The 25,205-nt window shown below is 41.5% G+C and overlaps 1 protein-coding gene across 1 annotated transcript in view; it reads left to right on the top strand.

Moving 5' to 3' along the window:
* The first annotated feature begins 826 nt into the window (after positions 1-826).
* Positions 827-25,205, top strand: part of ino80 (INO80 complex ATPase subunit) — a 37,868-nt gene continuing 13,489 nt past the window's right edge. The window contains exons 1-27 of the mRNA XM_083899002.1: positions 827-885; positions 2,146-2,210; positions 2,556-2,747; positions 2,938-3,095; positions 3,244-3,311; positions 3,485-3,631; positions 3,751-3,871; positions 3,967-4,172; positions 4,268-4,321; positions 4,463-4,666; positions 4,838-5,042; positions 5,383-5,450; positions 5,636-5,857; positions 6,377-6,457; positions 6,911-7,006; positions 7,785-7,844; positions 7,940-8,082; positions 8,376-8,460; positions 8,548-8,665; positions 8,872-8,957; positions 11,072-11,239; positions 11,633-11,766; positions 12,089-12,156; positions 12,270-12,363; positions 13,831-14,047; positions 17,457-17,597; positions 18,145-18,370. Of these exons, the coding sequence (XP_083755128.1) occupies positions 2,596-2,747; positions 2,938-3,095; positions 3,244-3,311; positions 3,485-3,631; positions 3,751-3,871; positions 3,967-4,172; positions 4,268-4,321; positions 4,463-4,666; positions 4,838-5,042; positions 5,383-5,450; positions 5,636-5,857; positions 6,377-6,457; positions 6,911-7,006; positions 7,785-7,844; positions 7,940-8,082; positions 8,376-8,460; positions 8,548-8,665; positions 8,872-8,957; positions 11,072-11,239; positions 11,633-11,766; positions 12,089-12,156; positions 12,270-12,363; positions 13,831-14,047; positions 17,457-17,597; positions 18,145-18,370 (3,322 nt within the window). The 5' untranslated portion in view covers positions 827-885; positions 2,146-2,210; positions 2,556-2,595. The remainder of the gene's footprint in view (positions 886-2,145; positions 2,211-2,555; positions 2,748-2,937; positions 3,096-3,243; positions 3,312-3,484; positions 3,632-3,750; positions 3,872-3,966; positions 4,173-4,267; positions 4,322-4,462; positions 4,667-4,837; positions 5,043-5,382; positions 5,451-5,635; positions 5,858-6,376; positions 6,458-6,910; positions 7,007-7,784; positions 7,845-7,939; positions 8,083-8,375; positions 8,461-8,547; positions 8,666-8,871; positions 8,958-11,071; positions 11,240-11,632; positions 11,767-12,088; positions 12,157-12,269; positions 12,364-13,830; positions 14,048-17,456; positions 17,598-18,144; positions 18,371-25,205) is intronic.

Below are 25,205 nucleotides of genomic sequence, written 5' to 3'. Positions count from 1 at the left end.
CGATTAAAGCATAACATGCATTTGATTAATATTGTATGCTATGTGTGTGTCATCTTGATTTCAACATCATTGATTTACAGTACACTGTTCTTTGCTCACTTTGTGTCAGATTAACAAACTGTTATTTCATATATCTGCTGAGTTCAGCTGATTAAAGCTTGACCATACTGAATGAGTAATTATTTGGACTGTTTTTAGTGGAATTAATTAAATATTTTTTGACTCGGATGGACTGGTGGCACATGAATAAGACCATATTCACATATCTTAATTGACATGGTTTGACATTAAGTTTAAAAATATAACAGGAGGATTTGATTTAAGTGATAACGCAGATGCAGATCAGTATGTTACTGTGAAATAACTTTTGACAACCATTTTAACAATCAATCTCAGCGAACAACTTCATAGTTGTCACATTTAGTGGGTATTCAACTGCCATAAACGGAGTTCCCTTCTGGTGACGTCAGACGTAGCTCGGTAATCTTCGCAGTGAGCAGACACCACTAATCGAAATCGGAAAATCATCGATGCGTTGGTTTTAAGTGTTTCAGAACTTTTCAGAGTTTAATAAATTGTGGATGCGTACATTGCATAGCATGTAAAAGATGCCGTTTGAATTACTGTCCATGTTGCGTCCCCGTAAACATCGACGAGCGAACGCCCCACTTTCTGCGATTGATTAAAACGCCTGCTCCTTGCTGTACCCTCGCCATGGCGTCGTGTCTCTGCTCTCTCAGTAACAGAAAGTGGCCGCCTCTCTGCTGTTGCTGCCGACTCAAAGCTCACAGACTCGCTTGGTGCCTCAAACCGCCATTTTGGAGTCAGAGAACCGAGAGTCGGCAGCAGCGACGAGAGAGGCGAAAAGGGGGACACGGGGCCCAGGTGAGAGACTCCTTGGTGGTTGTTATGGCGAAGGAGCAATGGGGGAAGATGGCCGGGAGGAAGAAAGAATTAGAACACAGGGATCATTCGTTCACCAGGCAACCGACTACCCGCTCTTGTCCGCATTGAGGGTACGAGAGGCGCGGGCGGCGGGCCTGGCTGTTGCTGTGTCGCAACTGAACAACCCAATAACTGCAATTAAACCAATATCATTTCTTAATACATTGTTAAGGAAGTGCGGTGGTGGCCTTAAAGAGACAGAGTCGATTTGAATGCTTCATATTAACGGCGTGAGGGTCCGTGTAAGCGAAATTCCCCAGTATTTTATAAGCTAACGTTAATGATGTATGCTACATAAGATAAGTGATATCACAGATGGTCCTATTTCAAAGACTGGGTGTTGGAACACCTACCAGCGCTTGCTAATATCTGCAGTGTTTACTTGTAGCAGGACTGTGACAGCAAATCACCACCTTGACCCTTAACTATCATTGATCGCAGGCAATGTAGCTTGTGCTAACAGCTACAACTCGTTAGCCCGGCAGCTGTAACATCCAAGGTTAGCTAGCAAAGCCTGGCTAATGCTAGCGTGGACTTGTCAGCTAGCCAATAATATCATAACCACACTATGACAAAAGAAGACAAACATTATTTATGAATATATTCACTTTTAAAATGAGTTAAACATCTTTCGATGCTTTAGTTCATGTCACCCCCAAGTTTGTTATTAGAGAGGCTGTATAGTAATTACAGAGAACAAGTGTTGTAGTTCACTTATTGAAACGCCACAGCTGTAATACTCAACTTATATTAAGATATGAAATATTAATATAATAAATGATTATATTAAGATGCACATTGCTGTGACATCAGTGGCCTGATCTTATAATACATTGGAAATGAATTGATACATCCTATGTACCTATGTAGTAGCACACGTGTGTGTGTGTGTGTGTCAGGGAGATTAAAAAAAAAAAGAAAAAAGGATAAATCTCCCGTTCTTACTTAAGTGCTTAGGTTGCAAACATGAAGTTAACCATTAACTGCTGAGATCACATGCATATAATAATAATAATATTATTTGAATTAAATGTGTTTCGTGGAAACAGTGCCCTGTTTGAGAGTTATGAGAATGCACATTGATATGCTGCATAATAAAACTCTAGGCAGAGCACACAACACGTGAAACAGCACCAGCCCCTCATACATCCACATTTGTCTTTCAAAATCACTGTGTGACTGTGATTTCCTTTTTTACAGGGTTTCTACCCTTTGTCAGATCATTATTCTTGGAATCAAGTGCAATGATGTACTTAACTGAGAAGGTAGGTACATTATTGAACCTTGAGTTTGTACAATTCTGGAAGTCAGAGGGTGGGCGGAATAAATGGTTGTTTTGTTTACTATGAAAACAACGGAGAGGTGGGTGGACATAAGGACTCTGGAACCAGGCTGGGAAAATTTGGTTTGTGGAAAATGAAGGCAAAATTTAACAACTGCTTCTGAGCTTTGTGAAATTGTTATTAACGTCCATACTGTAGCTGGATGTGAAATTGCAATACTTTCAAATGCTTCATTTTTAAAAAGGTAGACTTGTCCTGTGTTTGCACTCTGATCGAGAGTCATATGCCCATTAACTGTCTATCTCCGCTCTGCTTCTCTCTCATCAGTAAAAGTTGCTGCCCTGCTGGGCAGAGGAGTCTGTGTTGCATGGCGTCAGGGCAGGGCGGCCGGCTGGAGGTTGGGCCATCAGGAACCTCTGTCCTGGCCAAACCTCTCTACCTGCAACGCTTAGAAAGATCGCTGAGGTTGGACACTTTCCTGCGTCAAACTGCTACCATCTTCAACAGAGACATAACCAGGTACAGGCAGGGGGTTTTGTGTTGAGTGTACGCTTGTATCTCTCAGATTTAACTAATGCATTGTTACAGGATATACTATAAATACAATTGTATTTCATTAAAAACACTGACAACACAATGTTGGCATCACTTTTATCCTTGTCTCTTTTATAAGACAGTAGAACTCTTTGCTGCTTTTCTCATTATGTAGTGATGATAGCGATGACAGCGATGGTGCATTAGGGACTGGGCTCTCCCTGGACAACTCAGCACAACATACAGCTTTGACAGTGAAGAGTGAGCCATGTGAACACGGCGATGGTTTGGCAGAAGGCAAGACTCTTAATGGAGTTTTGCTTCAAGGTAAAGGTAAGATGCATAGATAAACACTTTGTTAATGTTTCTCCTATATTACTACACAAGTATGTTCTTAACTGCTGTCATTTATTTTGGCATAGCAGATGTGCTTTATGCTTGTTTTGTCTCTGTCACTTCCCTTTTTTAAAAAACCCCATAGACCAAAAAACAGATAAAGCAAGCCTCTACAATTTCTCCAAGCTGAAGAAAAACAGGAAATGGCTCAAGGTATGTATAAACAGTTTACATCATACAATAGAAATTTTAAAAGCATTTAAGATTGTGTTGTCCTCCATGAAGCCAGATTTTTGGAACACTGCAGTGCTTTGTTCTAATCCTTTCTTTACCTGACTTGCTCCCTTCAACTTCCTCGAACCACATTCTCTCTCTTCCTCGCGCAGAGTATCCTGTTGAGCGATGACACCACGGACTCGGACACAGATTCAGATGATTCTGATTTCAGTTTGTCTCGAGAGGAGCTGCACGACATGCTGAGGCTGCATCGCTTTACCAGGCAGCATCAGAGCAAGTTCCACTCTGACCGTGAGGTACACATGCTCATGAATACAGTGCTGAGAAACACTTAGAATAAAAGAAACACATGTTTTTTTTTTATATATAATAAATATATCTGTATGTTTTCTGTCCATTTTTATATGTCCTACAGCTGCACCAATATCAATACTACAGCACTGGGCTCCTGTCTACTCATGACCCATTTTATGAGCAACATCGCCATCTACTGGGCCCAAAGAAGAAGAAAATCAAAGATGAAAAGAAATTCAAGGGTAAAGACAAAGCTGAAATCTGTTGGAGACTTGTTCAGATAATTATTGGGAAAGTTAACGTTGATTTGTTTTTGTGTGTGACTCTTGTTATTCAGCCAAACTGAAAAAGGTGAAGAAGAAGAAGAAACGTGGTGAGGGAGAGTTTCTGGAAGAGGGGCATCCTTACATCAACAAGGTATTTGCCAGGTTTTCCCATGATGCTCCGCTGCCGATTGTGAAGAAGAAACATCTGACCATCGAACAGCTGAACGCCCGGAGACGCAAAGCCTGGCTGACCATCGCCAAAAAGGAGATACCCAAAGTTAGTATGCATGACATGGTCATTAATAAATGCTCAATAATTTTAAGTTCTTGTCAAATGTTCAGCTTAATATTCTATTTATACTTACATCGCAGACTTTCAAGCAGAAGACCTCTGCCAAGAACCTGGTGTTGACTAATGCTAAAAAGGTAAGTCAAGTGTAAACAATACTATGTTGATGGTACAAAATTTCAAAGATGTTATGGAAAAAACATGATAACCCACCAAATCTCAATTCTTGAATGTGAGATATTAGTTTCCACCGTAATTAAAACATTTTTTTGTACCAGCTGGCTCACCAATGCATGCGAGAAGTGCGGCGTGCAGCTATCCAGGCTCAGAAGAACTGCAAGGAGACGTTGCCTCGAGCTCGACGCCTTACGAAGGAGATGATGCTTTATTGGAAGAAGTATGAGAAAGTGGAGAAAGAGCACAGAAAGAGGGCAGAGAAGGAGGCACTGGAGCAACGTAAGCTGGACGAGGAGATGAGAGAGGTGGGTAGAGCAGAAGGTTTTGTCTTCTTTGTCTCAAGCTATTTTTTTTATTGCTATATTTCTCTTTAAATGTAAGCTTTCAAATATGAAAATTAAAAATGTGTTCAAAGTTGGACTATTCCACTCTTTGAAATGACTGAATTGTAATATTTGATTTTCTGTGTTTTGCAGGCCAAGCGTCAGCAGCGCAAACTAAATTTCCTCATCACTCAGACGGAGCTGTACGCTCACTTTATGAGTGGTAAAGCCAGCATTGGTGGTCCAGGAGGGGATGTCGTTCAGGAAGAAATTCTCAGAAAGCTTGAAGACTCTGGACCTCAAAGACAGATAGACATCGGAGGGGGCGTAATGGTCAACATGGGACAGGAGGAGTATGGTGTGTATGCTCAACTCAGTCATGTTAGATGTGTTTTTGTGGAGCTCAATCAATTAGAAGTTCAATGTGATGGTTGACAGTTATATGTATTCAGTCTCTGTGGGAATGTTGAGAAGTTTCTCTTCTGTGTTGAGAGCCAAAGTAAACCACAATTTTGTCCATTTATCTTTTTAAGTCTTTCCCCTTCAACAACTTCTGTCTGTGTTTTATGCCAGTAACCACTGTATATATGAAGGACAGTGTTGGTCAAACAAGAAATTACTTATTATTTATTACTACCAGTTACTATATACTCTTAACAAACTACATAATAATTCTGGAGTCTTTCATGTGATTTCAGATAGTGATTACTACAAGTCTCAGGCTCTGAGGAATGCCAAAGAAGCCTACCAGATTCATCAAGCGAGTGTAAGATAACACGCACCCAACGCACGCACACGCACGCACGCACGCACACGCACACACACACACACACACACACACACACACACACACACACACACACACACACACACACACACACACACACACACACACACACACAAATACTGTATAGATCCTAACTGCCAAATCGTTCTCATCTCTCCCTGTAGACGCGAATGTTTGATGATGAGGCAAAAGACAGTCGCTGCGCGTCCCTGCATGCAGCCGTCAGCTTGTCCTCAGGTGCTGTCTCTGGTTTTGGCGAGAGCTACAGCCTCGCCAACCCATCCATACATGCCGGTGAAGAGATTCCTCAGCCGACCATCTTCAACGGCAAACTCAAGGGTTACCAACTCAAAGGCATGAACTGGCTGGCGAACCTCTATGAGCAGGTGATGTCCTGAGAAAATCTGTCCTGTCTGGATATCTGTATTTGATTTACAGGAATAATTTCTGTGAAATTTTAATTTATTTATTAATTTTATTTTCACATGAATTAACATTTAATTGTGTCAGTTATCCTTATATTTGCTCATTTTGTGGTTGGAGGTAATGGTATCCTGTTCTTGTAGGGTGTTTCTTATCACAGTAACCATTTTGACATGTTTTAGCAGGAGAATTACAGGTGTTATTGATCACTTTAATGATGGCTGAGTTCAGTTCCTGTAATTCAGGAGTGAGTCAGAGACCCAGCATGCACTGAAACTGAGGAAGCTATATGGAACTCAGCCACTCGGCCTACTTTGACCTGTCAAATGGTCAAATTGTCTTCACACGCACAATCTCTAACATAATAACATCAATCGCAGTTTCCCTTTGACTTTCGGCCTTCAGTTGACTTAGTTTTAATATATTATATGTATTATATTTTACATGACTTGAATGAATTTTGTTTTCTTTTTCCTCCAAAGGGCATCAATGGAATCCTGGCTGATGAGATGGGTCTGGGAAAGACAGTCCAGAGTATTGCCCTTTTGGCACACCTAGCAGAGGTGAGAGACAGCACTGGGTCAAAGGGGTTCATGCACCACAAATCTCTACAGAGTTCTGTGGAATATTCAATTGTCTCTGCTGTTACTGCTGACAACATCTGACATCCATTTTCTCTGTGCACCTGCATCCTTTAAAAAGCCACCAGTTTCTGGCTGAGCTTTTTGCAGGTGGTGGAACATTTCACTGAATGAGTCAGATAACTTATTTCATTGTTGTGAATGACTGATTTGCCCGCTCTTTTGATTTATTTGGTCCCTTAACTCTAAATGGAGAAAAAGTGGAATTTAGGGGAAATGTGAGCCTTTCAGCTCAAACTGTTGCTGACAGGAAGATGCATGTCGTGTTCCTCCAGGGTTTCCTGTCATTGGGTGCTGCAGTGCTTGCGCAGGCAACATACAAAGGCCAGCTGTTGCAGTGGCTGATGGTCTATTTTCTTTTCTGTTCCTTCACAGAGAGACAATATCTGGGGTCCATTCCTCATCATTTCCCCTGCGTCTACGCTCAACAACTGGCATCAGGAGTTCACCCGCTTCGTGCCCAAATTCAAGGTGGGAATCTTTTTTTGTGCTGCTGAGTGAGCACGCCGGTGGAAACACCTGCAGAAACATGCCTGAAGGAATCATGGTTCCTAATCCTGACCGCTCTCTGGTGCTGAATTTACATGAACCCAGTGGTGCTTTGTTCTGGTGAAAAATGCTTATAACAGCAATCACTCTAAGTATTCACAGATTCTTTAAAAACTTACTAAAGCTATCCAGGAGGGGGCAGGATTGTCTTAGGGCATTTATAACATCGCTTGTGTGGTTGTGGCATTCTCTGCATGCTTTTATCCTTAAAGTTATTTATCAGGCACATCAATGTGTCAGACACGGAGCACTCAACTATCCCCATTTTGTATGCTTGATTGAAAGTAAATCAATTGCAGCTTATTTTGCTAATGAAGTGTGAAAAGACCCTATTACGTGATTTGAAGATAAGCTTCCTGAACACCCAAAGCAAGGCTGATCGAAAACAATGGGAGACCAGTTTGTGTTGAGTGAGGTAATGATGTGTAAATCTTTTCACATCACTGTTCAACATCAACAACTCAACAACTGAAGTGGTGATTAATATGTGAAAGTGGTGCCTAAAGGTTCCCTCTGGGAACATCACTGTAGCCCTGTTTTTATAACAATGCTCAGTATTTTGGAAGAGTTCAGTTTAAATATACTATAGATCAGGTGAAAAAAGTTACACTTGATAGATCATTTTGGCACTGCAGTGTTTCTTATGACAGCCTTGACCCACTTTTATCCGTTTTTCTAATGCTACTGATTTTTCCACTAGGTGTTGCCGTACTGGGGAAACCCTCACGATCGTAAGGTGATTCGGAAATTCTGGAGCCAGGTAAGGATGAGATTATGATGTAAAGGAACATAGAGTTTCTGATGTTTAGTTTGGTTTATAAAGACCATACTGTCATTGTTTCCACTTGTGTACAGAAAACCCTTTACACACAAAATGCTCCATTCCACGTGGTTATCACAAGCTACCAGCTGGTTGTCCAGGACGTCAAATATTTCCAGAGGGTCAAGTGGCAGTACATGGTGCTGGATGAGGCCCAGGCACTGAAAAGCAGCACCAGGTAAAAGCATGAACACAACAATTGCCATATAATGAGTTTCAAGTTTCAGTAAGCCAGTCATTCTTCCTCAAAGCTGTTGAACAGTGTGTTTTTTTAACTGAAAATCTATACTAAAAACATTGGCTGGTGGCCAAAGCCCACCAACTTATTGGGTAAATGCCTTTAAAGAGGTGTGTACACACATGCAAACTATATTTGAGTAATATTTAGAAGTACTGTTTAGTTTGTAATGATGATAAATGCTATAAGAATGCTATAGATCAACGCTTAGTGTTTCTGTTTTTTTCCCTCAGTGTTCGGTGGAAAATCCTCCTGCAGTTCCAATGTCGAAACAGACTTCTGCTCACAGGGACACCCATCCAGAACACAATGGCTGAGGTGAGCAACATGTGTGTGTCTACGTGTACGCGTGAGTGCGTGTGTGCACACAGCTGTTGACAAGTGTGTATTATTACTGTCTCTCAGCTGTGGGCCCTGCTGCACTTCATCATGCCCACGCTGTTCGATTCCCACGAAGAGTTCAACGAGTGGTTCTCCAAGGACATCGAAAGCCATGCTGAAAACAAGTCTGCCATCGACGAGAGTGAGTCTTAGCTCTGAGAAAAAAAAATATTCCTCTTGGCTACGTGTTAGTTCTCTCTTTTTCTCTCTGTTTTTCCAACCGACAACACTTATTCATTTCCCCCTCATTTTGTGGGGGACATTCTACAACTTTCGGCCAGTGCCAGCCTTTTATTCCTGCTCACTGTTCCATGTAACAGTTTGTGTTGTGTGATGTTTGTGTTTCAGACCAACTTTCCAGACTGCACATGATCCTCAAGCCTTTCATGTTGCGCAGGATCAAGAAGGATGTGGAAAACGAGCTCTCAGACAAGGTAGAAGAGCAAACGCAAAAAAAAAAGCATTCTCATTGTAGGAAAACAAGCCCCAGCTTTTCAACTGCATAAAAGACAAAAATAGTTTTCTATAATTATTGTAAGGTTTTATTAGATATGGAGCACAGGAGGGATTAACATTTTTCTCATCAACATTGAGGTACATGGATAGGACAAAAGTGTACATTAAAATTGAACTTTGAAAAATAGTGCAGGTCTTCTACAAAAACATTTGAATTTAAGTTCATAGTAATGCTCATTTAAAGGTCATACAGGTAAAATATTTCCAACAGTGACCTTTAGCCCAAGTACATAAGTACATAAGTACATAAATAACCCGCTGCACATTAACCTTGGTGTTACACTGGTTTAATGCTAAAACATATACACCTACACATACACTTAAATAACTGTCCCACTGTCTCTTTTAATTTTTTTATACATTGAACATTGTTTGGTTAATTTTAGCATGTTAGCAACAGGTGGAAATTGAAAGTGAAAGTGTCTGCTCAGAGAATTATCACAATTATCAGCATTGTCGGGGTCCATCTTCAACTTTCTCTCAAATTTCAGGCCTCTATATTTAAAATGATGTACTCTACAGACCCTTGTTTTCTTCTTTACCGGTTGTGATGTTTTTGAGCATGGTACAGAGGCTTTTTAGGTTTGATAGTGCAGCATTTCCGACCCATGCCAGCTAGCTGCTCTCTGCTTGAGCTCAGTTTAACCATGATGATAATCAGTCTGTCTGGATTTATTATTATTATTATTATTATTATTATAATTATTATTATTTATATATTATTATCAAAAAAAAATCCATTGAGTGAGTGCTTCTGCCCCTTTTATTTTCAAGATAACTTTCACTTCCGATATCTGGCAGTTATTCAACTGCTGAGGAATACAGTACTGAGAAGCTGATGTCATAAATGTGTGACATCTATATCTATCTATATGTATTTTACTGCTTTATTGTCCACATGAGGGTCAGCTCATAGGGCAAAAAACGGGGTACACCCTGAACAGATGGCCAGTCCATAGGTTTTTTAAATTTTTTTATTTTATAGATATCACAAACGGTCTAGGAGTTATGGTAATGAGAACTACCCATGCCAAATGGTCACGGAAGGGTTAACTGCTATGAACTGTGTTATTGGGTGGGTGGGTGGGGCAAAAGAACAAAACGCCAAACCAAAACACATATAAATTGCAATTGCATTATAATCACTGAAGAGACTATCTTCATTGGTATTGACACATCATGGTCACACATGGTCTTATTATAATACCTTTTCGCACATCGCTCCTTTAAAAAAATGCAGCATTATACTTTTCCAGCACTAAACTAGCCTCACTTCTTCACTGCACCCGTCTTCCGTCTGTCTCTCTCTGCACCTCGTTGACACAGAAAGTGTTGTAACATGCCGGTGAGTGATGCTTGCGCTGGCAGATCCTCTTGACAGATGTTGGACTCGGGGTCTCTTGCTGTCAGATGCGGTGCACACATACTCACTCATACGCTGTGGGAGTCTTGATACACAGAGTCGGAGGAATGGCAGTGTTCACCACACCCACACATCTGTCTTTTTCACTTTCCTTCACACCCACATACGTGCCTGCCAGCTTCTCAGGTTTTCCGCTCAGCCGCTGTTGATTTCTCTTATTTAATCCACCCATTAAAACCAATAGGAATTACTGAAGTTTTGAGTGGTATGTTGCTGCTTTTATCAAAGCTTGACACGAGATAAAACCAGACATTTGTGTTTTCAAAATGTGTTCTTAAAGAATGTGGGATTAGCTGACCATTGAGTCTGCAGCCATAAATTCAGTTTTGGTTGAGTTCATGTGAAAAAACTGAATGCGCTCTTAAGAAATTGCTACATCATGTTGGTACTGAATCAAAAATGGAACAGTCTGCTCTTGCTGTAGGCTTATTTTATACTTAAATTTAAAAGAATTGTCCTTGCCAGGACAGAATGAGAACATTTTAAATGACTAATTTACTGAAATAATGTATAAACACTTCAGTGTCAGTGAATCCTTTAAACAGCAAAGACAATATCATTGATGGCTGTTTTTGTAGCGCTCATTCTTGACCTTTCGTTATTGCACAGATTGAGATCCTGACTTACTGCCAGGTGACGTCCCGGCAGAGGCTGCTCTATCAGGCCTTGAGGAACAAGATCTCTATCGAGGACCTGCTCCAGTCCTCCATGGGCTCATCCCAGCAGTCTCACACCACCACCTCTTCCCTCATGAACCTTGTCATGCAATTCAGGAAGGTAGGAGTTTTAACCTGCTTAACTATCCCTTAAATATTCAATCAAATATTGAAAGAATCTTCCTCTTTCTTGGCAGAGCTAATAAATGGTTACAGCTATGGTGTTTTGATTATTTTGACAGTTTAAGCAGATGATTTATGAACCTTATTTGTTTAATAATTCATCATAATATTAATAACATCAAAATTCTAATAATTTGTAGCCACATTTGGCATTCTTGAGGAATTTTAATGTCCTATTAGTCATCAGGGCACTGCATTTTATTGGTGTGAACAATCCATCTCTGTTTAACAATGAGTTGGCATGTGTAGAATAAACACAAGAATGAGGAATGCTCATGTTTCTGTGCACATTTTTTTTTGCTCACCACACTCTTTGTATTGTTCTCCGTAGGTGTGTAACCATCCTGACTTGTTTGAGCGCCAAGAGACACGCTCTCCGTTCCACATGTCCATTAAGCCCTACATCATGTCCAAGTTCGTCTACCGCCGTGGTCTCATCCACGCACAAAACCAGGCCAAAAACAAGTGAGTCTTACAGCAGACTCACTCACACACACACACACAGACATTCAGGGACTCTCGGTCTTAAGAAATATATTCAAGTCCAATTCAAACAAATAAAGCAAGATTTCTTTTGAGTTGTTGTTAAATTATGTCAAATTGTTCATCAATTACATGTGTTTTCACACTAACTCTTTTTGCTGATTTGGGACTCACAGAAGTTATCCCAATTATAACTTTCACACAGAAACTGTTGTGGGTTTGACTGGGATCAGATTATATCCTAAGATTTGTCTCTTGCTTTTTCTCACATTCAGTGGTGTCTTTCAATCTAAATCTTTCTCAGATTGCTGCAAGTGCTGTTGTCACCTTTCTCTCCAAACCACATCCAGCAGTCTCTCTTTCACAGAAAAGGTGAGCAGAAGTCGAGTGAAGAGTTTGTTTTATCATCTGTGAAGGTGTTTTTGTACGTTATTATCACATTTTGTCTTTTCTTCTCAGTTCATTCTCTGTTGTTACTCTCCCAGGTGATGACAAAGGAAGTTGTTTTTCTTTCCTGCGCTTCATCGATGTGTCACCCGCTGAGATGTCCAACCTTATGCTGCAAGGCACTTTAGTGAGGTGGGCTTTATGTTTCAGTTTTCAAACCTTATACTGTCTTTGTCTGTGATTGAAAAAAGGTAAAAAATTATTACAAATATTGTGCGGTTTGTCAGCCTTTTTTTAAAATTGTACATTAAAACACCTGAATGGAAAGATGTGATTGGGTACAATGGAAACAGAATTAGTAAATTACAAAAAATTACATTCAGAAATCGTGTGACTTCAAACGTCCCTCCTACATCCGCATTCTGCCATGCTGAAAAAGTAGCAGAAAGGGTGGATACAGTGGACGAGATGAGGAATGTGTTGACTCATGAGGAAACCACTACATTCCTCCACACGGCTCAAAAAAAGAAATCTTACTTCAATAATGAATTTAAGCCGTAACACCACCATATATTAACAGCTGACACTCTTCCTTTACTTCATCAAATTGTGTCTTGTTATCCCTCTTTTGTGCCACCTACTGCTTATTTTAGTGAACTCACTCTTCAATATTTGCTGTGAAATATACACAAGTGCACAGTTTCTTTTAACTCTAACTTTTAATCTTTGAATATTAATTTAAAGGTCCCATATTATGCAAAATCTACTTTTTAATCATTTTAATACTTATATTTAGGACTCTGGAGGCCCTACCAGTCGCTAAAGTTTGAAAAATGATGCCTCTCTTGCTTTTCTGGTCCTCCTCAGTCTAAGTACAGGAGATAAAACATGCAGTGTTGACTTCCGCACTCGTTGGAACGTCGCAAGATGCAAAATTCCTGGAATTGTTGTCTCCCGGAGCTCCGCTTTGTCCGTAAAACACGCGAGTGCTGGCGAGGGCAACGGCATCCAAAAACCGGAAATCCGCGAAAAGTTCTATTCTTGGCTCCACAGTGCAGCACAGAGTCCTACACAAACTTTCAGCCTCAGAGGATTTATCTGTCCAGTAGATGCATGTTATATATGACGGCAATGTGCCTGCTAGAGCCTGCAAATGATTACTTTTCCAAATGCTAACTGCTGTTAGGTCCCGGTAGCCTCTGTGTCTGATGTCATTTCCTGTCCCTTAAGTTTCGTTTTTTTTTTTTTTTTTTAAAGAAATACTACTAAACAGAGCGTTCTGAACAGGGCTGTTTTGGCAGGGTGGTTGAACTGCTGTGGTGCTTCATCCTTATGGTATTTTGACCAAAGCATGTCACAGACATGTTCATTAGGACACCAGGGAACTAGTTTAACTTGGAGAAATAGGGTATAATTTGGGACCTTTAAATTTTGCAATACATTTTAATGGAAATCTGACTAGTTTCTCTTAGCAAGACTTAATGACTTTAGTGCTGTTTTGTGTTTAATTGCAGTTATCTTAAAATGTATAGAAGGAGGAGTTAAATATTTGCATAATAATAATGAGAATATTATAGTATTCTTTATATGATGTTGTAGTGATGGCAGAATTCATTTAAAATGCTTTTCTTCAAAGGTTCTCTGTTATATCTCTCACAGATGGTTAGCCCTTTTTCTGTCTCTGAAAGCTGCATACCGGCTCCACTATCAGCGCCTGTTTGGCCTTGAAGAAAAGAGGCACCAGGAAGCCAGAGATGGGGAGGGGGAAAGAGGCTCGTTACACCCGAGGATTACGTGTCTGTCTCAAAAGGACCTGATTCTGTGGCTGAACAGACCTACTGCCTTTCCCAACACGCACACCAGTCCTGTCTTCCAGGTAAGAAAACACACAAGACTCACTCAGGCTAGAAACTCCGCACACAAGAGACTCTCAAGCAGCCATATGTGGCACACACTGGTGCGTAGGAGATGGTTGAAACTCCAGAAGGGATGTATGTGGCACTAATGTTGCTGAAATTTTCCCCAGAGCTTTAGTGTGTGTTGCGCCACACAGTGTGCTCTTTGCCCCAGGCTTCCTCTCCCTCCTCTGGGATCCAGAGTGGAACCTAATCTCTGTGTCGCTCTATGACTGAGTATCACTGTCCTCCCTCGCTCTGCCTGTCTCTAGGATGCACACACACCAGAGACTGTCTGTGCGTCTGCTGTCAGACATATTAGAGAAAGCTCTAGGAATCATTAAGTACAGTTTAAAGATTAAAAATACATCTTTGGGCAGACATGATAACCAAATAGTTAGCAGGTATATCATACGGATGCATATGCACTGAAGGTCAGGTCCTCAGTTCACTGACTTTTCACTGCTTGCCTATTATGTCCCAGTTTTCTGTCTCTCCTTTACCTTTTCTATCGAATATAATAAAAACGGCCCCCAAAAAATCATGCAGGATTCCAGGAACTTACATTTCTTTAGGATTGATGTAAAAGGAACATTTCCATGAGTAAAAGTTCCTCCTGGTTAATGTGATTTGCGTTTCCAAAGCAGGGATAAATCCTTGGGAAGAGCAGCAGGTTTGGCCTGCTCAAACCTGATTTCTGTCAACTGCAAACTGCAAGCCAAACATTGTGTTTACAGTTAAGGGTTGAAATAAAATGACAGGTGTATAACAATGCTGTGGAAAATGTCCCAGAGCTTCATGTAGACCTTGCATTGCTCTGATGGAAAATGCAGGTCAGGGAGCTGAATTCCTCTAAAACTGTGTGTTCTAGGTTAAAGTAAAGTTCTTGTGGTGGAAACCTCTGTTTGTTGATATGGTAGTGTAGTATGAAAACAATAGTTTGGTTTCCCATGGTGATCAGTGTAGCAGAGGTGGTAATAAAGAAAGAAAAACATGGGTTCAGAGGACAGGTCATTGTTAAGGCACAGGTAAATAGTGGCAGCACCATTGTCCTGGAAAACACTGAAATCTTGCAGTATTGCAACGTCTGTCGGTTACATGTTGCTCTGGATATATTGACGAAACCAGTTTTCCTTTCATCTGCACTCTAATGTTTTCATATGTGTTGGATACTGAGGCTGAGAACAATAGGGTTATGATGAGACAACAAATATTTCCTGGAAGTATGGAAATCCAATTGTGAGTACTGGAAATAGGAAACTGCAAAACATAGGTGCTAGTTCAAATAGGCAGATGACCTCTAAAAGAGAAACAGCTGCATGCTGCACACGATCTAACGCACTGCCCCAGCAGTTGTTTTCTCTATTACTTTCGCATAAGAGTTTACACATTTCCAGATATGTATCACATTATCATCTTTCACTGATCCTTAATGAATTTGTTGTGTGTGTGGAAAACTCTCGGAAGGAAAATGCTCTCTGTGTAATTCCACCCTCGTCTTCTCTTCCTCCACTCGCCTCATGTCACAGAGTCAGGCAACTGCTGAGTGTCTTGAGTTCACACACACACACACGCACGCACACACGCACGGAGCAGCTTGGAGAATGAAAGGGCAGAAAAATTATGTTTAAATATAAGAGAAACAGTGAGAACTTGCGGATACCTGAAGAGCTAATACTGTGTATATATACTGCGTGACCATGATGACCGCAGACTCCCCCTCGAGTTTCTTGAAATTGCTGTCTCCCAGAGTTTCGGCCAAGTTCTGTCAACTCCTCATTTTTCTTTTGAAAACTGTATGGAGCTGGCACACAGTGCATCTCCTCTCTTCTTGGCCCATCTCTCCCTGGCTGGATACATGACAGTGTGGTCAGTATTGCTCTCAGCTCTCCTGCTGCTCCTGTTTAGCAACTGAGAGAAGCAGGCAACTCGGAAAGTTGTTACTCATATGGCTGCGAGCCGCTGCTGCAAACGGGCTGTCTGTCCTCGTGTATCGGTTTTCGACCCTCTGTCCATCCTTGTGAGAAACATCTGTCACTCATTTGATTGGAAATGAAATGAAAATCTTTTTTTTCACCGTTTCTATTTATACTTTATATAATTTAGAATGTTTCTACCTCTGTCTTTTTCGGTCAGATATCACCCGTGTGCACTCTTTCCACCCCCTTTATCCGACTTTTCCACTGGCAAGATTTTTGATTGGTTCGTTATATTAAAAAATGCAATACATACAGTACATATAAACAGTTCATATCTTCATAATGTTTTATCCTTGCATTAGAGTTACAGTTAATATTATTTGTGATGGTGAGTTTAAATGCATTACACATTAAATATTCAAGGGAAGCTTGACTGGATAAAAAGAATATCACAAATCAAATTGCCGTCAAAAAAGAAGCAATTACATATTTTATCCAAATCATTCAGCCGTAGTTCGCAGTCAAGAATGATTTATGTTTAAATACATGCATCAATAGAGCTGTGGGGATGACTTATAATTTTATGCTACCGACATAATCTTGTTATATAAATATAATAAGCGAAACACTGGCATAGCAGCTGCACTTCAGCTGACTATTTTTCATATTCTTCTAACTGGGAGAGTCTACTAGTAAGCAGGTATAGTAAAAATCCATACATTAGAGGGCAAATTACTATTACTCCATCTGTATAGTGCCGCAGAAAAGTCTGTGTTTGTTTTCTTCATTTTATTTTGGGAATTTACTTTCTCTTTCTACTTACGGTAAGTGTTGAAATGAGTATATGCTGATAATTGGTGGAGGTGAAAGGATGTCGTTTCTAGTTTCTACCATCAGGTGGCACTGTGTATCCACCACTGTTTTGATATCTCACTGTAAACAGCAAAACACAAGCATAATCGCGGGATATCTACAATCTCCTGTGCATTTTTTGAGCTTTAGCTTTAGCGCAAAATGTATTCCTTTTGATTCACAACATGTTCTGCCTAAATGTGAGATTAGGCAGCCGTGTTATCCCACATTTAGATTCATGCAACTAAAGTCACATAAGCTGAATAATCATACATTTAACATAATGTTTTAAGCTTTTAGATGTTTTTTTTACATAACCTATAACATTTCAGGCATGTGACCAGGGAAACATGCAGATGCTATCAGTTATAAAACTGATGGATGCCGCACTCAATAACTTCTGCTTCGCAGCAACTCTAATTCTTTCATCGAGCAACGTTTTTTTTTTTTTTTTCACAAATCACAGCAGGAGTCACATCAGCGGGAGGGGTGACATCACCCGAAGAGATAATTTTAAAAACATTTCTGCTCTCTAATATGATCATTGTATTTCATAACTTGCACTATGAAACAAGGGTGGTAATGTGTTTTTGTGTGTGTGTGTGTGTGTGTGTTGCAGGAACTGGTTTTCACAGCCTTGAGGCCTGGCATGGTGGGACACACGGATGAGAAAATCCACAACAGAAATTCTACCACTTTCACAGTGCGGCCATGTCGGCCCACGCTACCACCAAAGTTCCTGCTCGCTGCCACACCCCGGGTATGTATGCGTATGCGTGTGTGTGTGTGTGTGTGTGTGTGAGGAAAGACACCCATGCAAGTCCTCTCTGTGTTTGTGTGGACGTTGCATCCATGTAAAGATGGACCAGCATTTGGGTGGTCTTGGAAACGGAAGAGGGGAGCGCTGTGCACATTGTCTTTGTGGGCCTTCAACAATGAGCAGCCCTTATCTGCGAAATGTGTGTGTATGTTGACTGTGTGTGTGTGTGTGTGGATGGGGTGTGGAGGTGACCACTATGGCTTCCAGCTACATGTAAAACAAACGCGCCTTTTAAAGGGATTCTCATTCAGGTTTTTCACCAGTTATTACAGCTTCTCCCTGACCTCTTAGTGTGTCAGTTTGTGTGTTTTTTGCTATTATTGTAAAACTGTCACATGCCAAACAAAGACTAATATTTTATATATCAAATAATGAGACAAATACCTTCACAAACCCTCCCATGTAGCATGTAATGCATCTCATCTTGACTCAATATTATCTGTTTCAAATATATAAAAAAACACATTCTTCTTTTTTGGTTTCCTAGGTGACAGCAGTTCCCATGGAGCGTTACTGTAACGACCGCAGTGCAGAGTACGAGTGGTGGGTGACGCGCAGCGGAGGGGGCACAGTCTTCAAAAACTGCTTCCTCTACGGCTCGCCCGAACTTGCGTCAGACTGGCGTATGAGGGCCAATGCCTTCCACCCACAATGCCCTGGGGGTGTGATGGCCCTCTACCCTCGCCACGGATGGTCCTACATTCAGATACCTGGTAAGATCAATGCGCCATTGCTTTTTTTCTCTCTCTGCAACCGAAAACCGACTTCCTGTTCTAGCATTTTCCTCAGTCAGGTGTTCAGCTCTGCAGTTTGTGACCTAATGTTGTGCAACTAATGGAAAACAAATGAATGAACATCCGCTATTGACTCAGCACAACATATAAATCTCTAAAGGCCAGTTTATACTAGATCTGAGACGATATGCCTTTGTCTCGATTTGATTGTATCATGATGCCAGTTCAATTTGTATTGTGATTCAGTAATTGCAATTTTCTTTTCCCCTTTAAACAACGTTTAATGAAACATTTCTTAACACAACAATCCATGAGTCATAAATTGGTGCACATCAGTTACTGTCGGTCAGTAACTCTCTAACTAAATTGAGTGAGACAGTAATAGTAGTAATATCCATCCATCCATCCATTATCTACCGCTTCATCCTCCACCAGAGGGTCGCGGGGGTGCTGTGCCTATCTCAGCAGACATTGGGCGATAGGCGGGGTACACCCTGGACAGTTCGCCAGTCCATCGCAGGGCCACATAGTAGTAATATGTTTTTTTTTAGTTAACTGTTACAGTCAACAACCAGTTAATAATTAAATAAATACAAAGTGACTTGTCCTGAAAGAAAATAGAGTAAAATGCTCACATAACAGGACACAGCACTTCAAATTAATATGCTTCAAATGAAACTGAAAAGGTATTTTCAAAACCCTGCATGACACTGATTAAAAAGGATCTTCCAATACCGGTTGAGGTAAATTTGCAGCTGCTCATATTTGCTGTTTTGGTTTGTCGAGCCAGTAGAAAAATCACCATTCTGGGACAGGCAATAATTTTTTTTAAAAGGTCGTTTTAAAACAAAAATCATGATATATCAATGTTTGAATGTTTTCCCAGCCTTAGTTTATACAACGGACTGCAACTGAGTGTATCATTCATCAGTCCCTACCACACGTTTTAACTGTTAATATGCAGCAGCAGTCAATGTTGACATTGGAAAAGATAGTAATGCTCACTAAAACTCAATTTTTAAAGAAATGAGTTTGCTTTAAATGTATTTGTTATCATGTTATTTTGCTAATAGTTTTGTTTGGATATTCACTCTGGAGAGAAGGGCAGTATAAGGGGCCCGTGGGAGAATCCACAGTGGACGGCCCAGGGTCAGTGGGCACATCACCCTCCTCTGTCTCTGTCTGTCTGTCTGTCAGGCAGCCAAAACCTTTACAGTCTAATGGAACTGCTGAGATAAAGAACTTCTGCACTCGCATAAACACACACCAGCGATTTCCATTAAGGTGTGAATGCATAATTGTGTATGCGTGTGTACGTGGGGGTATGTGTGTGCTCACTAGTGCTTTATCAAAAGAGCCTGACTTGTTGAGTTAAGGGTCAGCAGGAGCAGAGTGGGAGCTGATTTGCTGCCAGGATTTAGATGACTGATGGATGTCCAGGGTGAAAGAGGCCATTACAGTTTTACAGACAACACTTCCCTTCTCACCGACCCGGTCAGCCTTTCTACCTCTGATAAAGTGTCGCTGTTGGGGATTGTGATGACGGCTTTCTTTTTGTTTTGTGTGGAAACAGAGGTTCCCGACACAGAAAGTGGGCATGTGTCCTTGTATACTTATTTGATAAGCTCGCAATACACACACATATGGATTTTATTACTTAAAGATACAGTTGCTTGGTTATGTCTCTTTTATTTAAAGCTACAGTATTTAACTTTTGGTGATTTTCTTTTGCCTGTTTCATTTACATGAACATAATGAATGAAACATTATTTGTATGTTGCCATCTTCATCTCAAAAGGGGCTCTGTCAAGCACTACTATCAGACCCAACCAAGTATGCGCTTGTGTGTATACACCAGCAGTGCAAGGGGCAAGACGCGTTTAACCCATCAAAACAAGCTTTTTGTTCAATCCTGAAATATTTTTTGGGTACATATTTGTGTTTTCAGTCATATTTCAACCTGTTTGCAGCCGTCTCACTTTATGGCACTTTAAGCGCAATGTTGTCTGTCCTGTGTGCAGAATGACGACAGAGCGACATGGTATCTTAACACCACTATTCTAAGAAACAAAGTGCTTTTTAGCTAATAGTCTTGAAGGTAACAGTTTAAACTAGTTTTAAAAGACTGCAACGTGATATAATATCCTTAAAATCCTTAAAACACTCAGAATGCTTACTTTGTGTGTGCACAAAACTTGTTCTTGTGAAAATGTTTGTGTGTAAAAGTGAGAAACAAAACAAATATTTGTGTGTGTCTGTGTGAGAACCGTCTGAAAGCTCTTGTGAAGTTATACGGAGGGAGACAAAGCGAGGAAGTTTAGCTACTGGTCATTGTTCAAATACTTAGGTTAGGTAACACTAATAGATGGTCCGTCCGTCCACGCGCGCGCATGTGTGTGTGTGTGCGCCTGTGCCTGTGTGTATTAGAGGGAGAAAGAGAGTGTACATGTGTGTGAACCATTGAGTCTATTCATGGAGCTCTGCAGTGTTCACATGAGAACTGAGGTGTCTCTCACCTCTCCCCTTGCACACTCTCCCACGCTCGGCAAGCCTTACCTTTTTCTCACACACACACACACAGAGGGAGGACAAGCTTTACCTCTGGGCTCTCCCGTTAACGGACAGGGCCACGGTCTGATCTGAAATCAGTATCTGCCTCTCAGTCCGTCTGGTCTCCCACTTCTTTCTCAGCCTCAGTAGGAAGGAAGTGACCCAACACACCGGCACCCGTCCTCCGCCGAACACATTGTTGCCACATCAAGGCCCAGATATGTACAGTAGCCCCGCTGAAGTTTCCCACCCTCCCTCTCCTCCTCACTCCCAGCCCCACACCTTCAGAACAAATGGCAGAGCTGAATAACTGTTTGTTTTGAGCGCCATGGCGTGAGTATGGCTGCCCACTGATATCAACGGAGGAATCTAATCAGAGGTCTTATTAGGAATCAGGCCACAGAGGAGGAAAAAACAATTGAGGCAGCAACGTCTTGAGGCCCCCGGATTCTTTTTGTTATTCTTCTGGTGGTAGAATTCTACTAACGGGAAGACATAAGAAAAACTGTGGCATGTCTGCTAATTATATTAATATAGAACATGTGATACGGCTGTATTTTTTAGAGACGCCAGGGTTCTGTCAGCGAGGAATTGTCCCCGGTGCAGTCCCTCAGTCTGAGCCACCAGGACGCGACAGGAGAGGAGGTTTTCGACTGTAATTACAGAGACGTGCCCGTCTTGTTTGTTTGCTAAATTGCTGAAATTCTGCGGTCATTGCTTTCGTTCTCTCGAAACTTCACATAAAGCTGCCACAACCGAGTCACACAACGGGGAGCAGTTTGACGCTAAGCGGCATTATCGGTCAAGTTAAAAATCAGGTTGAAAGGACGTTCAGCTGTTGGGAGTATTTGCAGAACACTCCGGTGTCACAGAAATTACATCCTTTCTGTCTGTGTGGCCAGTGTTTCGTCACGCACAATAATTAGAAGGAATCGCTCCACAAAATAACGGCCTTCTCACTATAGCACACATTATTGTGAGCTGGGAACTGACAGTCACCACTGTGGAGAGAGTACGTGTGTGAAGGAGATAGTGAAGAACCTGGTATTTATGTGTGTCTTATGCGTGTCTGTGTGCATGGTTATGTATCAGTTTGACTGTGTGTGTGTGTGTGTGGGAGAGAGGGAGAAGACGGGGGGGTGTTAGGTCTGGCCCTGCAGCCCACACCAGGCTGTGGGAAATGCAGTCCTGCCTTCCTGTCCCTTCAAAGAAACTCTGCTCTCCAGCAAAATGGCAGGAAACTTCTCCAGCCCTCTGATAGACAGGCACAAAACAACTCAGACAGCCAGCCTCACCACATCACGGTCTGACTCTGCCCCTTTCAGTCTGCATTAAACTGGCACTGGTAACTGTCTGCAGAGTGCTGCTTTTTTTTTTTTTTTTTTTTTTTTCACCAGTAAATAAAAGGAAACACAGATGTTTTGGTTTCCTGGTCTAATTTGTGGCCAATAATGCATCAAGAAGGGGAAATAGTGCTGCTCTCATTGATATTTAAGAAACTCAAAGACCCAAAGTAGACTGAAGGGGGAGACATTTGCTGCATTATACTTCTATGATCAGCATCTTAGAACATGGAAGCCAAGTAATGTCTAAGTCACTCTGCCTTTTAGCCAGCGAGCTGTCATCTGTGGCGTGTGTTGAGTCATTGCTGGCAGAGGCTAACCAGCAGTAATCGATCTTAATGACAGAGTTCACCGTGGGGCACTGTGGTGTGGTGAGGTTCCCCTGCGAAACTCCTATCAGACTGTCTGTCTCTTCCCCTGGTTAAAGACTCTTCGGGAACCAAGAGGAGGGCAGCTCTTGCATGTTTGAGGGGAGACAGTGATGCGTGTTCAAACATGCACCATTTATATGTATATATATTTACACACACACACAAACACAGTCCATCATCACTTTCTGTCGCACATAGTCACGCAGACTCATTTTTGTGGCTTTCTGAATGGCATGTGTGTCATTTGACTCCAGAACTCCAGAGTTGAGATACCATATTCTCGACAGACAGGTTTTTGCTGTAGCTCCTGTCAAACACCACGGAGTCCTAATAAGCGATGACAAATCTCTTGTTTTCTGACAGTCACTTTGCTCCCGGCTTAAAAAGCCTCCTTTCTCGGCATCTGGCTCTTAACTATCCTGATGCTGTCGCTGTACGAAAATTAAGTTTAAGTCCGATTTTTGTCAATACGCGCAGAAGCAGCAAAGTAGTGTCAGGCTAATATTTCCATCATCTGCAGTGCTGAACAAGTGTTGTCCATTGACTTATTGATTGCACAGTGTAATATATCATTATACAGTGAGGAACTGACGCTCGGTTCGATCGTTGGTTCGACCTGTTCTGTGGCCCCCCATCTGTCTCTCTTTCTCACATATCCATCCATCCATCGTCTTTCATCAGCTCCTTTTTTTATTAGCTTTGCAATCTCCCGTCTGCTTCTCCTCTCTTTTTGATTGCGTCTCTGCTGCTTCCCTCCCTGTTGAGGGTGGCTCTGCTCCTATTTTGGCAGCAGCAGAGAAGGAAGAGAACAGGACAGGACAGAATATTGTAGTGGCATATTAATGAAATTAACGCAGTAGTTGGTTTGGGAGTATCAGGCGCCAGGCACCAGGGCTGGGCCGGGGTTAATTAGCTGGCAGCAGGCCTCTAATTGGGTCAGGACCGTGTCAGGCCCCTGGCTCTGGCCCTACAGGGATTGGATTACACTGTCGGGGGACAGACAGTAAAGGGGGGAGAGAGGGTGTGTATGGGGGAGCAGAGGGGAGAGGTTTTAGTAGTAGAAGAGAGAAGGATGGAGCTGGAGGGTGCAGTGGTTTTGGTGAAAAGGGGGAGAGGAGAAAGACAGGGGAGTGTACCCTAATCTGCCAGCAGGAGGTATGGATAGGAGGAGCCAGGGAGGGTTGGCTGCATGGATACCGCTGTTAGACTGGATTAGATCGGGACAGGGGGAGGCTGTGAACATGGGGCAGGGCAGGTGGTGAAGCTTGATTTGTGTATCCATAGCAACAACCGAGTGGCGTGACACCACATGGGATTTGCTTGTATTTTTTTTTAGGATGTGGTCTTATCATTGTCCTCGTCACATCTATGATTATAAAGTTGTTTTGTGCTCATTTGATTGCATGAATATAAAAGTAGTCCATGTTTTTACAGAAGCTGAACAATGAATCATTTTCAAGTGGCGATCGCAATTTGAAACAACACAGCTACCAACATTTCAAAGGCTGCACTTGATATACTTTATTGTTGCTCGTTCTTTTCCCTCAGCAAATGTAACACAGATACACTGGAAACAATGGGCTCTTTGCTCAGCAGCCATTTTGACATGTTTTAGCAGGAAAAGCACACGTGTTACTGATCACCTTAACAATGGCTGTGTTAGTAAATGTAAGTCAAGTGTGACACAGAACCAGCATGCACCCTGACACTGAGGAAGCTAAATGGAACTCAGCCATCTTGAATATGATTATTTACACCTGTGATTTTCCGACCTGTCAAAGTGGCTTTTGTGCAAAGGGCGTCTTTTTGGGGAATATTAATATTAACAAATGAAGGTTGACCTACAAAGATTATATCGCAGAGAAAATTGCAGTCAATATCTGTCATGAAAATGGCAATGATATTTTCCCCAAATCATTCAGATTTATTTGAGGTTCTTTTTGTTTTCCCTCTAGTTTATTAATAATAATAGCGTTACTATGTGAACACATTTTGTCTCTAATCCAAACAAAATCTTGAAGCCCAATTCATTTGATGCATGACAGGATTTACATGTATAGATATATCCTTTTTAATCCCTCTGAGTCCTGATAATTTGTAATAATATTACACATGCCATTACTACATCCAGTTTTCCCTCGTTTATGACCAATGGTCATGCATTTCACTGCAGCCACATGTAGCTTATAATGTAAGCCATAAGTGTTATGTTGGAATGGGACAGACCACCAAAGCTTCCCTAAATCACTATTATTCATTTTCATGGCTTTGGCTTTACAGCAATATTTAGACATAGGGATATTTTGTATGCACTAAATAGTTTGAACTCGGCCACCTCTCTATGTAAGCCACATTTTTGGGCTTTGGGGAGTTTGCACAGTTGCTGGGGTGGGATTTTTTTTTTCATACAATCTCGCCATTTCTGTAGGACATCTGTTTCCCTGCCTTCCTTTGATTATTTAGCATATTTTTCACACGTTTCCCCATTGGGTGAGAGTCACATAGGTTAGTGATCAGATGGTGTCCTCAGCTTCTCCACAAGGATCAAAA

Source organism: Microchirus variegatus (genome assembly GCF_963457635.1).
Source record: "Microchirus variegatus genome assembly, chromosome: 12".
In the NCBI taxonomy this organism is placed as follows: domain Eukaryota; kingdom Metazoa; phylum Chordata; class Actinopteri; order Pleuronectiformes; family Soleidae; genus Microchirus; species Microchirus variegatus.
Note: the sequence above shows the minus strand (reverse complement) of the source record. Positions and strands in the feature narration are given on the sequence as shown.